At 56.5% G+C, this 13,808-nt stretch overlaps 1 protein-coding gene and 1 pseudogene across 1 annotated transcript; both read left to right on the top strand.

Annotated features, from left to right (window-relative positions):
* The first annotated feature begins 5,419 nt into the window (after positions 1 to 5,419).
* On the top strand, positions 5,420 to 6,785 carry LOC116744428 (interferon-inducible GTPase 5-like). The gene is given in 6 exon segments (XM_032614192.1): positions 5,420 to 5,609; positions 5,612 to 6,034; positions 6,037 to 6,241; positions 6,243 to 6,507; positions 6,509 to 6,562; positions 6,564 to 6,785. Coding segments are annotated over 6 exon segments (1,359 nt in total).
* A 262-nt stretch (positions 6,786 to 7,047) lies between these two features.
* Positions 7,048 to 13,454, top strand: LOC116744096 (annotated as a pseudogene).
* The last annotated feature ends 354 nt before the right edge of the window (positions 13,455 to 13,808 follow it).

Below are 13,808 nucleotides of genomic sequence, written 5' to 3'. Positions count from 1 at the left end.
GGCTTCCCCCACAGGTAAAAGGTATATAAATCCGCACTGCCTAGCATGAGATCTGGGTCCTGATCACCTCTCAGACCTCATGTCCTAAAACTCCCTCCCTTGTCACTCTGCTCCAGCCACACCAGCCACCGTGATTCTCGCCAGACACACCAGGCTCGCTTCTGCCTCAGGACCTTTGCACGTCCATGCCCTCTGCCTGGAATGCTCTTCCTCCTAAGGTCCACAAGGCTTGTTTCTTTACTTTATTAAGATAGAAGAATGTTACCTTTTTAGACAGGACTTCCCAGACCACTCTATCAAAAATAGCACACTCCCTCTCCCAAATCATTTGGCTATTTAGTGGCGTAAAACAGTGATTTAATATTTCTCACAAGTCTGAGGGTTGGCTGGGCTCAGTTGGATGGTTCTTTCACTTCCACATGGTATCGGCTAGGGTCACTCCTGTGGGTCAGTCCTGTGCATTCAGCTGGAGCTCAGCTGGGACTGGAACACCCTGGATGGCTTCAGGCTTATCTCCACGTGGTCTCTGTTTCTCCATGGGGTCTCTACAGCAGGGTAGCAGGACCTCTATATGGTAGCTCAGGGCTCTTGAGAAGGAGAAAGCAGAAGCTTCCCTCTTAAAGCCTGGGCCTAGAAATCCCAGAATGTCATTTCTGCTACATTCTGTTGATCAAAGCAAGTCATAAGGCCAGCTCAGATCCTGGAAAGGACAGAGACTCCCGCTCTTGATGGGAAGAGTGGCATGTGTCTAAGGAGATGGGAGAAATTGTTGGCAGCCATAGTTACAGGTGATCCACCAGCCCTCCGCCCCATCCCGTACCCTTGCTATCTTGTTCTTTTTTCTTGTCACTATCGGACACTACCTTATTTTTGTTTATTACCTAAATCTTTCCAAAAATATAAGGTCCATGAGGGCAAAGGCCATCTGTGTCTTGTTCACCAGTGTGTCAGTGCCCAGAACTGTGTCCAGATCCAGAAGGCAGCCAATACGTATTTGAATGAATGAATGAATCCCTGGGGACAAGCTTCAGGTTTCCCCAGGATGATGGCAAATGGCAGGAAGGTGAAGGTCATAATGTGTAGATATTTCTAAGGCGGTGCTTTAGGATTTTTCAGAGACACGCAGAGAAAGGACAAGGAGGAAAGGAGGATGAGAAGCTGGAAGGAGAAATGGGAGGAGGAAGAGGCGGCAGAGGACCGGGAGCTTCAGGAAGGAAGGACCAGGGACCATCTTAGTCCTGGCTGTATCTCCAGCCTTGACCAGCACAGGGCCGGGCACACAGCAGGTGTTCAGAAAACGCGTGCTGAGTAACTTTCTCCAAAAACCCTTTGCTGACTTGGCACCTCAACACACCGCTGGGTCAAGCATCCCCTGGCTCTCGCAGCCCTGTGGGCCATTCCATCCCCACCTCACCCACTGTGGGTTGTCACGGTCAGGGGGTGGGTCTGTGTTCCCCACGGGACTCTGAATCCTGTGGGGACAGGGCTGGGGCTGCCTTGGCCACTGCTGGGTCCCGAACATCGACCAATGGGCCTTGGCCCATAGTAAACGTATACTGCACAAACTTCCTCCCTGCGGGAAATACCGTCTGCGTCATTGCCGTGTTCCCGGACTGGCAGACGCAGCGTGAGCCCTCAGGAAACACTTCATCGATTCTAAGATGCACCCCTTTCATCCCCCCTGCGTTTTAGCAATTCTGAAATCAGGAAGAGTCCCAGTCGATGGTGCTTTACAGACAGGCGGCCATTGTGATGTAGCCGGCCCTGCCTGGGTGTCATCATGGAGCTGCCTTTTCTTTTTTGTTTGTTTTTGATGGTTAGCAGTTTTTAGCAGTAAAGGTTTTTTTGTTCATTTTTGTTCGTTTTTAAAAATATTTTTAATTGAAGTATAGTTGATTTACAATGTTGCATTAATTTCTGCTGTACAGCAAAGTGGCTCAGTTATACATATACATATGTATATATATATATATATATATATATATATATATATATATATATTCTTTCTTTTTCAGGTGGGAGAACAGAATTCTAGATTTAACCAGGTTAAATGAGTTACTCCATCTGACAGGCTTCACACACACCTGGCGCGTCATAAATGCCAGTAAGTGAACACTCAGCCTTAGCGTGTGAGCGACTCGGCGCACCCACCAGCCCGGGAGGTGTGTAGGAGCAGGGGTGAGTGTGAGTCACATCTCTGGACCGGCACAGGGACTGGTCAGGTCTAAACAAATGTTTGTGGAATGGCCAAATAACTGAGTGAATTACTGGGCAAATGAGAGCTCCCTCTCAGCTTAGCGTCTTTGCATAGGTTGGTTCCTTAGCCTGGATGCAACTCCCTAGCGGGCGATCTGGCTCACTCCTACTCATCCTTCAGATCTCAGCTCAGATGCCTGTTCCTCCAGGAAGCCCTCCTTGAATCCTGAGCTGGGTCAGGTGGCCCCTTGGTACTCCCACAGTCCTCTGGGGTCCCCCATCCCAGTCTGGCCCCGTCTGGGCCATCACTGTCTGGGGTTGGATCTGACTCTGCCACTGGACTGTGAGTCCTGTGGGGACAGAGGCCGGGGCCGTCTTGGTCATGGCTGCGCTCCCAGCACCTAGCCCAGGACGAGGCCTGGAGAGGTGCTGAATGTTTGATGGATGAAGAGAGAAGAGGAGACTTGGCAGACAGGCATGGGTTCAGCCTCTCTGGCTGGTGCTCTCAGGAGCTGGGAGAAGCACCCCTGGCAGCGTGCCAGCCTGCATTAGATGCATTTGTGCAGGTGCCCGGCAGCTGTCTTGACCCACAGTCACCCTGGGCTGCTGCCATCCCCCTTTCCTCCAACCTGGAGCCTCCAAGGGCCAAGCCTAGCCTGATGTACTTCTGGGGCCCCGGACCACGGCTGGCCACACGGATTAGGAGCTGGAGCAGAACGAATGGATGTGGTGGGTTTCAGGGGATGCCATCTGTATACATTGTCTGCGTGTGTAACTGTGTCTCTTCCGGTCTGCAAGTCTGTGTGTGCCTGAATGTGTGTTGCTTGCGTGGCTGTTATATCTGTACGTTTGCCTGCGTTTAGCTTTTCTGTAATGACTCTGTATTTGAGGGTCTGTGTCTTTCCTTTCCCTTTCGGGCCAGGGTTGCGTGGCTGTGGATTCTGGGGAGGAAACTTAGTCTGTGTGTTTGCTGTCTGGGAATTTCTGAGAATATTTTTTCATCTCTTGGTCTCTGTGTTTGTGTGGTGGAGTGGTGGCCCCATGAGCAGCTGGGGGGTGGGGTCCTGGGCCCACCATGGGACCCCACCCTCTGACATCACCCTCACATTATTGTATCAGGGCTGGCTGACCAATAAGCTGCGGTTTGCTGTTATAATGGGTCCTAGCAACGGGCCCTGACCTTGTGCTAACGGGGGTGGGGGGTGCGGGGTGGGGGGAGGCCCCAGCAGTGGGGAGAGTGAGAGGGGAGAGAGAGCCTGCAGGGCAGGTGAGTTCCCCAAGGACAGGGCTCTCCAGCTGGGCCCTGTCCAATCCCAGTCCCAGCTCCCTCAACCCTAAGCCCACCCCAGGGGCCACTGGCCTGTCCGCCCCTTGCATTGGGACCTGTCCCAGGATCCCCCTCTCCTCTACCCAGGCCATGCCCTGGGATGGGTTAAGGGGACAGGGCACAGGAAGGACTGGGTATAGCCTGGGGGAAATGCCCCCACCTGGGCTGGGGGATCAGACCTGGAGGGAACAGTGGAATAAGGACCGTCTTCTGTAGGAGGTTGGGTGCGCCTGGGGACAGGGGCAGCCGAGGAGAGAAGGGGGAGGCAAAGACTTGTGGTTGAAGGGAGAGCAGCTCTTCAGAGGGACCTGGGTTTGAGTCCCGGCTGTGCCTCTGAGCGGGGACATCGCTTGTCTAGTCTGAGCCTCAGTCCGTCTCCGTCCGATGGGGACAGTGGTCCCTGACCTGAGCGTCTCTCCCAGGGTTCTCTGAAGAGTCTTAGTCAATGAGGAAGTGTATTTTAGAGGCGATGGACAAGAAGAGCGTGTGACTGGGGAGAGGGAGGCCAGGGAAGCTCCAAGGTGAGGAGGATGGGGTCACAGGAGAGACCATCATAACGGGCTCCGCGAGGTGGGAGGGGACTTGGCCTAGCAAGGCCTGCCAAACAGGGCTGGGTGTTTAATGAGACGCCCGGTGTCGGGGGCACCACCTCCCGTGCCCGGCTGCACCCGAGAATGTCTTCAAAGATGGCCTAGAGAAGACAGATGATGAGGCTCACGATGGTCACAGCAGCCCTGTGAGGTGGGCGAGGTTACCTTCCATGGTGCAGGTGAGGCTCAGAGAGGGCAGGGACGTCACACAGCTCAGAATATTAATAATGATCAGAACAATGACGGTGATGCTGATAACGCACACCACCTGCTCTGGGTCGGGCACTCTTTTATTATTATTTTATTTTATTTTTTGGCCACACCTCGAGGCTTTTGGAATCTCAGTTCCCCGACCAGGGATCGAACCCTGGCCCCCTGCAGTGGACGCTCATAGTCCTAACCACTGGACCACTAGGGAATTCCCCGGGCACTATTTTAAGTGCTTTATATGTACGAACTCTTTTCATTTTCAACAGCCCTAGGAGGTGGTTTGCTACTATGATCATTATGATCCTCATGTGTAAGATGAGGAGCGTGAGGCAGAGCTAAGGAACTTGCCCCAAATCTCTCAGCCAGTATGTGGTTAGCCCCGGATTGGATCCCAGGCAGTGTGGCTTCAGGGTCTGGGTCCCCTTGGCCATCACTTCACACTGCTTCCGATCACAGTAGAAGCAGCAGGAGAGCAGCTGCTCTCTTTGCCTGGTTGGCACGAGCTGGGTTGAAGCCCCTTCCGTTGCAGGTCTGGCTAAGTAAATTTCGGGGCTCAGTGCAAAATGAAACTGCAGGGCCCCTGCTTTAAAAGTTCAATTTTCATCAGTGTCATCAGAGTATTAAGCAAAGAGCTGGGCCTTTTAAGCGTGGAGCCCCGTGTGACTGCATGGGTCTCAAGCTGCCCATGAAACGGTCCGAGTTCCTAGGTTATCCCAAAGACTCTTCAGCCCCTCAGTAGGCAGGTCAGTCATTACGCCCATTAAGCGGAGAAACAAACAGGCTCAGAGAGGTGCCTCGTTTTGCCCCAGGCCACACAGCAAGTTAGTGGCAGAGACGGGATGGGAACCTGGGCCTACCAAACTCCAAAGCCCCCTACCTCGTGTCCAAAACGTACCCCGGGTTTTTGAAAAGGAGAGGGTTGCGGGGCTCCAGAGGGACTCCCCTTATATCCTCGGTGTGTCTCTCTCCCTACCCCACGCCAAGGCCCGGGAGGCGTGAACGGCTCCCTTCTCCCCGCTCCCCCGCAGACCCTGAGGATCACGCGTCCGTCCGAGACTCTCCCCCAGCCCCCGCGCCCTCTGAACCGCCGGTCACCATGGCTACTTCGAAGTTGCCAGCGGTGCCCGGGGAGGAGGAGAACACCATCCTCATGGCCAAGGAAGAGCTGGAGGCCCTGCACACAGCCTTCGAGTCGGGCGACATCCCCCAGGCCACCTCCTGCCTCCGGGAGTTGCTGACCTCTTTCGAGAGCACCCGGCTGGAGGTGGGCGTCACAGGCGAGTCGGGGGAGGCAAGTCGTCCCTCATTAACGCCCTCCGTGGCCTGGGCGCCGAGGACCCCGGCGCGGCCCTCGCTGGCGTCATAGAGACCACAAAGCAGCCCTCGCCCTACCCGCACCCGCAGTTTCCAGACGTGACCCTGTGGGACCTGCCGGGGGCCAGCTCTCCAAGCTGCCCGGCCGACAAGTACCTGAAGCAGGTGGACTTCGGCCGCTATGATTTCTTCCTGCTGGTCTCCCCCCGCCGCTGCGGCGCCGTGGAGACCCGCCTGGCCTCCGAGATCCTGCGCCAGGGCAAACAGTTCTACTTCGTGCGCACGCGCACCCAGCGACCCTCGGGCTTCAGCGAGGCGGCGGCCCTGCAGGACGTCCGCGAGCACTGCGCCGAGCGGCTGCGTGGGGCCGGCGTGAACGACCCGCGCGTCTTCCTCGTGCCAACCTCTCGCCCGCGCGCCACGACTTCCCGCTGCTCGTGTCCGCCTGGGAGCACGATCTGCCCGCGCCCCGTCGCCAGGCCGGCCTGCTGTCGCTGCCCGACGTCTCGCTGGAGGCCCTGCGGAAGAAGACGGACATACTCCAGGAGCAGGTGCTCAAGACGGCCCTGGTGTTGGGCGTCATCCAGGCTCTGCTCGGGCCGGCCGGCGGCCGCCTACGACAATTCATTGCTCGTCCGCTCGCTGCGCGGCTACCACTGCAGCTTCGGCCCGGACGACGACTCGCTAGACAAGCTGGCCGAGCAGGTGGGCAAACAGGCAGGCGATCTGCACGCGGCCATCCTCTCCCCGCTGGCCAACGAGGTCTCGCCCGAGACTGCCCTGCGGCTCTACTCCCAGTCGTCCGACGGTGCCATGAGGGAGGCCGGGGCCTTTGAGAAGGGCATCCCCCTGTTCGGAACGCTGGTGGCCGGGGGGCATCAGCTTCAGCACTGTCTACACCATGCTCCGGGGCTGCCTCAACGAGAATGGCCGAGGATGCCCAGCAGGTCCGCATCAAGGCCTTGGAGGAGGAGGGGTCCCAGCCTGAGGTCAGCCTGCAGGCGGCTGGTGACAACGGCGTGGAAAAGCGGGGATCCAGGGAGGGGAGCGGCGAGGCAGACCCGCTCTCGACCTGCCAGAAGCTCGGCCTCCTCCTCAAGTACATTCTCCACAGCTGGAAGAAGCGAGATTTGTCGGAAGACAAATGAAAGTGCGGCCCCCAACCCCCTGCCTCACCCACAAACCAAGCCTTATCGAAACCAACCAAACAGACAAAAAAGGCTGAAAATGAGAGCAGTTGCTGAGGGGCGGGGTGTGGAGGGCTGAGGGTGGCAGGTGGGCCCAAGTCCAAGCCCAAGCCCCGAACCTGGGATAGGAACTGACCTTGGGAGGGAGAGGTTCAAGGTATGGACGGGGGGCGGGGGGTCAGGGCTCTTTAATAGTCTCTCTCTCCCTGGTCCCCAAGTGACCATGAGGGATTTGGGGGCGACAGGACAGCCTGGCCTGGATCCAGGACAGGAGCCCACTGTCACCTTGGGTGGGTGGCTGAGTGGGCACTGGGGCCTGCAGTCTCATGTCCCTTTCTGAGAACCCCAGAGTCCCAAAGGCCTGCTCTGGTGGGAGAGGGGCGGCCAACGCGTGCCCGGGATCGGCACGATGGTGCCTAGCAACTGGGTTAAAGAGAGGAGGGGGAGATGGGACCAGATGGGGGCGACAGACCAGCCCTGCTGCCTGTGAGTGATGGTGGGGGGGGGGGGTGGCAGGGAGAGGGGAGGCCAGGTGGCCACGGGGAACCGTGGGGAACCTGGGGGAACAGAATGAGAGCGGAGGTGGTGAGAGGGCAGGTGGGCAATTCTGTAAGCATGCAAAGAGGGAAGAGGCAGGGGCGCAACCGGACACCTAGAGCGAGTCTCGTTTCAGAAAGATGGTGAGTGGGTCCACGTGTGGATGTGTGTGGCGGTGAGCTTGCTGGTGTATCTGTGATTGGGAGGAATCTTGGTATGTCTCTGTGATTTGGGTGCTGTGGTCTAAGATCGTGAATAGTTGGCTGAGACTGGGGTTCCGGGTCTGTGTGCGTGGCTGCGTGGCTGGGCGCAGATGTTGGGGATGGTGCTGAAAGGCCACGGGTCTGACAGTGAGGACGCCTGTTGGGATTTCTGCACGAGGCTTTGAACGACAGAGGGTGTGTAACGCACTGAGTGACGGTATCAGCCTGGCCCAGGAGACCCTGGGAACCCAACTGGTTGGCACATCTTCTGGCTCTGTGCTTGGCTTTTTGGCTGGATGCAGAAGGGAATCTGACACCCTTACCTGCTCAAGCCAAAACTCACATGCCGAGTCAAGGGTCATGCATGTTTAAAAACGGACCACCAGACTGGGGGGCTTGGGCAGGACAGGGGTTGCCCCAAGAGCATCTGTGGGCTTGGATGAGGGTCAGGGAAAGGTGGGATTTAGGTGCAGAGAAGGGCGAGTTTCCAGGAATTCAGAAGGCAGCTCTGGTGCTGTGAAGGTGGCCTCACTAATACTCCCCGAGGGTGTTCCAGGACCTGGTGATGGTTCTAGCCTCATCTGGGGTCCTCAAATTACCCCTGACTCTGGGAAACAGACTAACAGGGTCCACTTTTACCTGCAGGATTAATGGCGGTGCCAATTTTCTTTGCTGAAGAGCTCTGTGCTTTGCAAAAGATTCCCCTCTTCCCAGAAGGCCTCCCATTGGCTCTGCAAGGACTACTTGGGGTTCATGTGGACCTTTTGGCACCAAAGGAGGTGCGAGGGACCATGGTAGGTTCCCTTAGATGCACAAGAAAGAAGGTCCCTTCCAAATCGATTCTCAAAAACACAGCCCACATCCCTATACCTGTGGACCCTCAGACATCATTCTAAGCACAGGACTCACCAACCCCAAGTGGCTGAGATGGAAAGGTCAGGCCTGCTCTCACTACGCTGGGCCTAAGGTTAAGAGAGACAGCCTGGGTGACTTTTGTCTCCTGCTTCCAACTGGTGGCCTCGTCCTATCCCTTCTGCCTCCATCTTTCCCTTTCCCACCTCCCATCTCAACCCCCAGCCCCTGTTCCAGCTGAGGCCTCCCCCTCCACACCTAGGTCCTGCCCCAGCCCCTCACCTTGTCTCCCAGGCCCCAGTCTCATGCACCGTAAGGCCACGGAGGGTTCGTTTTAAAATTATTTTTATTATTTATTTATTGGCCATGCCACATAGCTTGCAGGATCTTAGTTCCCCAACCAGGGATCGAACCCAGGCCCTCGGCAGTGAAAGCGTGGAGTCCTAACCACTGGACCGTCGGGGTATTCCCAGGGGGGCTCTTTCTAAGGTCCACCTCGGACCCCTCCCTTCCCTGCTCAGAACCCTTCCATGGCTACCCACAGATAAAGATCAAGCCCAGCCCGATGTTCCAAGCCCTTCCCAAGCTGGCCTCTTCCTGAACCTCGCCAGCAGTAAGACCCCCAGTCTTCCTAGAACAGCAGAGCTGGGAGGGCTCGGAGGAGTCATCGCTCCACTCCACAGGTGAGGAAACTGGCACCACCCCCCGTCACAGAGGGGAAAATAAAGGCTCCAGAGGGGATATGGCTTGCCCCATGTCACCCCGCAAGTCCCTGGCATGGCTGGGATTAGATGCCGTCACGCAATCCCAGGATGTAAACGTGGCTGCCCCGTCCATCACACCGGTGAGGACTTGGAGGCCTAGAGGCAGGACGGGGCTTGCCTAGGTGTGCCCTGTGGCTTCCGATCACATGCACATACTCAGGAGCCAGGCAACGAGGATGAGTAATGTTTCCACAAATGCACTAGACCCGTCTGTTTTGCTAGTGCTGGGAATGCAGCACCCAAAGAGGTCTTGGCACGTAGCGAGGGCTTAGCTGTGCAAAGATTTGGTGGGGGGGGGGTGTTGTACGGCAAAAGGATCAGAGGGAGCTGGCCCATATCCTGGTTCTGGTGCAGGCTGTAAGACATTTAGCAAGGGACCTTTATCTCCCTGAGCCTCAGTTTTCTGCTCTGTAGAATGGGCACTTGATGAAATCATGTATATGGTTAGAACAGTGGCTGGCCCAGAGTAAACATCAAATAAACCTGATCTATGATTACCAGCAATGATGAAGATTCCAGCTCTTAATCACTGCCCTTTATGGTTGATCCCAGTGCCTGGTGCATGGTAAATGCCCCCCCCAAATTTAAGACTTTGAATTCCAGGACCAAAAGACTTCAGCCCCATTCCCAATATCCCCAGGAATCAGCTGGAGGCCTTGGGCAAGTGATCTGTCGTCTCAGTGCCAAATGTGGAGAGGAAGGGAGGGAATCTTTTCTGGCTGTTTTGAGGATTTGATGAGATACTCCAGGAGGAGAAGCTGGTGGTGATGAATAAATGCGAACTTAAATAAAGCACTTAGCACCGGGCCTGGCATCTTGTAACACTCTCAGTGCTATTACTGGTGATGCCGCAAATACTTCAGGCAAGCTGAGGGAGGTAGAGAAGAGAGGGCAACTCAGAGTGAAAATACTCCCTTACCTGTCCTGTCCAAGGTCATCAAGTCCTGAAGACGGAGAGCTGGGGGTCAGGCAGCCCATGGCAAGCAAAGTCTTCCAATCATGCCTCAGCCAGTCCAAGATACTGGAGCTCTCGCAGGGCACCAGGGCTCTGAAGGAGGCGGGGGACCTGCCAGCAGTAGCTGCCACGTTACAATCTACGCTTCATCCCCTGGAGAACGTCGGGCTGGACATTGGTGTTACCGGGGGAACGGGCTCAGGCAAGTCGACCTTTGTCAACGCCATCCAGGGGCTGGGGGGGCGAGGACCCCCACCTCGGCCTGCACGGGCATGGTGGAAATGACCGTGGACCCCACACCATACCCGCATCCCAAGTACCCCAACATCGTCATCTGGGACCTGCTGGGCATAGGCGCACACGCCTTCCGGGCTGACAAATACCTCCAGCGGGCGCTGCTGGGCCGGTACGACTTCTTCCTCATCATTACGTTGGAGAGCTTCGCCGCCGACCATGCCCAGCTGGCCCTTGAGATCCGGGGCGGCGGGGCGAGCGCTTCTACTGCATCCACTCCAAGGTGGATGTGGACATCACCGCCTCATGCAGCCACCACCCCAGCTCCTTCTCGGAGAGGGTGCTCATCCAGCCTCGGGACGACTGTGTGCAGCGGCTGGAGGGTGAGGGGCAGGCTCTGGAGGGCTGGATTCTCTGTTTTTTTTTTTGGCTGAGCGTCTTGTGGGATCTTAATTCCCCAACCAGGGATTGAACCCGGGCCCTTGGCAGTGAAAGCACAGAGTCCTAACCGCAGGACTGCCAGGAAATTCCTATTTCCTTATTTATTTTTTTAATTTTTAGTTTTTATTCATTTTGGGGGGGCTGGATTCTTGAGGGCTTGCCTCCCCCTTCCCCTTCATCTTCCCACCGAGGCCCACAGTGGGGTGAGGGGTCGCCCATGGTCACATGGCCCCCATGGTGAAATACTGCTTACAGCTGCCATTTCAGTCACCTGTGATGGAGACCAGTCACTTGCATTAAGGAAAAAAAAGGGTAGGTACTGGCTTATGTATTGGCCAAGTTAGAGCAGTGCAAATGCTATCCGCCCGTGCCCACGCGGATGCTGGCAACGCGTCGCGGCTGGCAGCTGTTCCTTGAGGGCTCACCAGCGGCCACGAACCACTTGCACCAGCTCAGTTCACCACCATGCCATCCCTAGGAGGTAGGTTACGAGCATCCCTTGGTTTTACAGGTAAGTACAGGAAAGCCCAGAGAGGTCTGGTAACTAGCCAGATGCCACACAGGGCGTAGGGAGCGAGGCTAGGATCTGAACTCAGGCAGCCTAGCTCCAGGGCTGACGGTCTTAAGCCACATGCTGTGTAGACCCAGCTTGCACCCAGGCAGCTCTCAGGACAGCTGGGTCGGCTTGGCGCGGGAACCCACTGAAGGTGCTTTTGTCTCCTGCAGCGGAGGGCCTCAAGGACCCCAAGGTCTTCCTGCTGTCCATGTTTGAGTTGGGCAAATATGCCTTCCGCCTGCTGGAGGAGTCGATGGTGAGGGGCCTAGAGAGCCACAAGCGGCACGCGTTCCTGGTGGCCCTGCCCAACGTCTCCAAGCCCATGCTGGAGCGGAAGGTGGCCTCGCTACGACAGCACGTCTGGCTGGTGGCCATGGTGGCCTGCGGGGCCGAGTCCCCGTGCCGGGCGTGCCGGAAGTGGCCTGTGACCTGTACACACACGCTCACCCGCTCCCTGGAGGGCTACCGCCGCAGCTTCAGCTTGGACGAGGACTCCCTCGTCAGGCTGGCGGAGCAGATGGGCCGGCCCGTGCACAAGATCCTGGAGGCGCTACAGGGCCCGAAGACCAAGACCACCGAGGCGCTGGTGGCGGAACTGCTGGGCCAGGCCTCCGGGGATGCCTCGGCGTTCAGCCAGGAGCCCCTCAACGTGCCCATCCTGGGCTCCCTGGCCGCCTGCGGACTCTCCTTCGCCCCTGTTTACCGATGCTCCGCACCTCCCTGGATGTGGACACCTAGAGCGTGCTGGTTGAGGCCTCCCTCGACAACCCCGAACACAAGCTCCCAGATAAATCCAGTTAAGGATCCCAGCCCTGAGCCTGGGTCAGCTGGAGGTGGCAGTGAGGGGCTGGGAGCACGCAGGCTCCATCTGTGCCCAGGCTGGGTGGCACTGGGGGACGGGAAGGAAGAAACTCAGCAGCAACTCTCCTGGACTGCGCCCGTGTGCTCTCGTGCTTCTGTGCTCTGGGTCTCACACTCTCGCTGGCATTGCCCCCACCTTCCCTTCTCTGGTGAACCCACACACCAACCAGCACTCCCCTGGGAAGCAAGGGGTGGGAACGGCACACGGGAGTGCTAAGTTCTGCTAAGGCAGAGAAGAGCCAGCTGTCAGGCTGGAGAGAGCGGCCAGAAAGGTGTCCCCACATATCGGGCACGGCGGCAAAGGCCGCAGAAGCATTTCCATAAGAGGGCAGTGAACAGCTCTCAAGGGCCTGGGGGGTCATGAAGGGAGGTTCCTGCCTAAGGTCTCAGCCAGTGGTGGCAGGGCCAGAGCATGCCCTGGGCCTCGTACCTCCCAGACCTGGGGTCTGCAGACTCCCCACTTCTGGCCAGACCTTCTCTGGCCTGACTGCTTTCTTTACTGACCCCTACTCTACCCTCTTCAGCTGTGCTTTTTTTCTCAAAAGACCCTGGGATTCCCATGACCTGGACACCAGGACTGTATACAGGGTATGTCAGAGGGCAGGGGGAAGCCAGGGAGACCAAAGTGGCATGGGGGGTGGTGGACAGGCCAGATCAGCTGGTTGGACTGGAACCAACTGCTTTACTGAAGGGTAGAGTGGTATGATTTGAGGGCCAGGACTAGTTTGGGATTAGGGTGTAGTGAACAGACCAATCTGGAGACATACTTTGGGAAACACTAAACTAGGATGATGTACCATATTTAACTGAGCAGGTGAGGATAGGTACTACATTGAACTGTATGGTGTATTTAATTGAGGGTAGGTTCTGGATTAAAGGGAGGGACCATTTCTCAGCAAGAGCAGTTGAGGTTTAGAGAGGAAGGAAACCACCACGTGCAAGGGTAACATCATGTGTAAGGATAACATATGAGCATTTGAACAAGGGTAGAACCTGTTTTCACTAAGGGGAAGTACAGTTGGCCCTCTGTATCCGAGGGGTCCACATCCGTGGATTCAACCAACCTTGGATTGAAAATATTTGAAAAAAAAATTCCAGAAAGTTCCAAAATGTAAAGCTTGACTTTTCCAAGTGCTGGCAACTATCTACATACCATTTACGTTGTATTTACAACTATTTACACAGCACTGACTGGTGGATTAGGCTTTTTTGTTTGTTTTTGCGGTACGTGGGCCTCTCAATGTCGTGTCCTCTCCCGTTACGGAGCACAGGCTCTGGACGCGCAGGCTCAGCGGCCATGGCTCACGGGCCCAGCCGCTCCGCGGCATGTGGGATCTTCCCAGACCGGGGCATGAACCCGTGTCCCCTGCATCGGCAGGCGGACTCTCAACCACTGCGCCACCAGGGAAGCCCAGCAGGCGGATTCTTAACCACTGCGCCACCAGGGAAGCCCACGGATTAGGTTTTTTAACTAGTCTAGAAGATGACTTACAGTAGATAGAAGGATGTGCGTAGGTTACATGCAAATACTGTACTGTTTAATATACGGGACTTGAGCATCTAAGGATTTTGGTATCTACG

This window comes from Phocoena sinus, chromosome 19, assembly GCF_008692025.1.
Source record: "Phocoena sinus isolate mPhoSin1 chromosome 19, mPhoSin1.pri, whole genome shotgun sequence".
Lineage (NCBI taxonomy): Eukaryota > Metazoa > Chordata > Mammalia > Artiodactyla > Phocoenidae > Phocoena > Phocoena sinus.
This window is presented reverse-complemented; position numbering and strand designations above follow the sequence as displayed.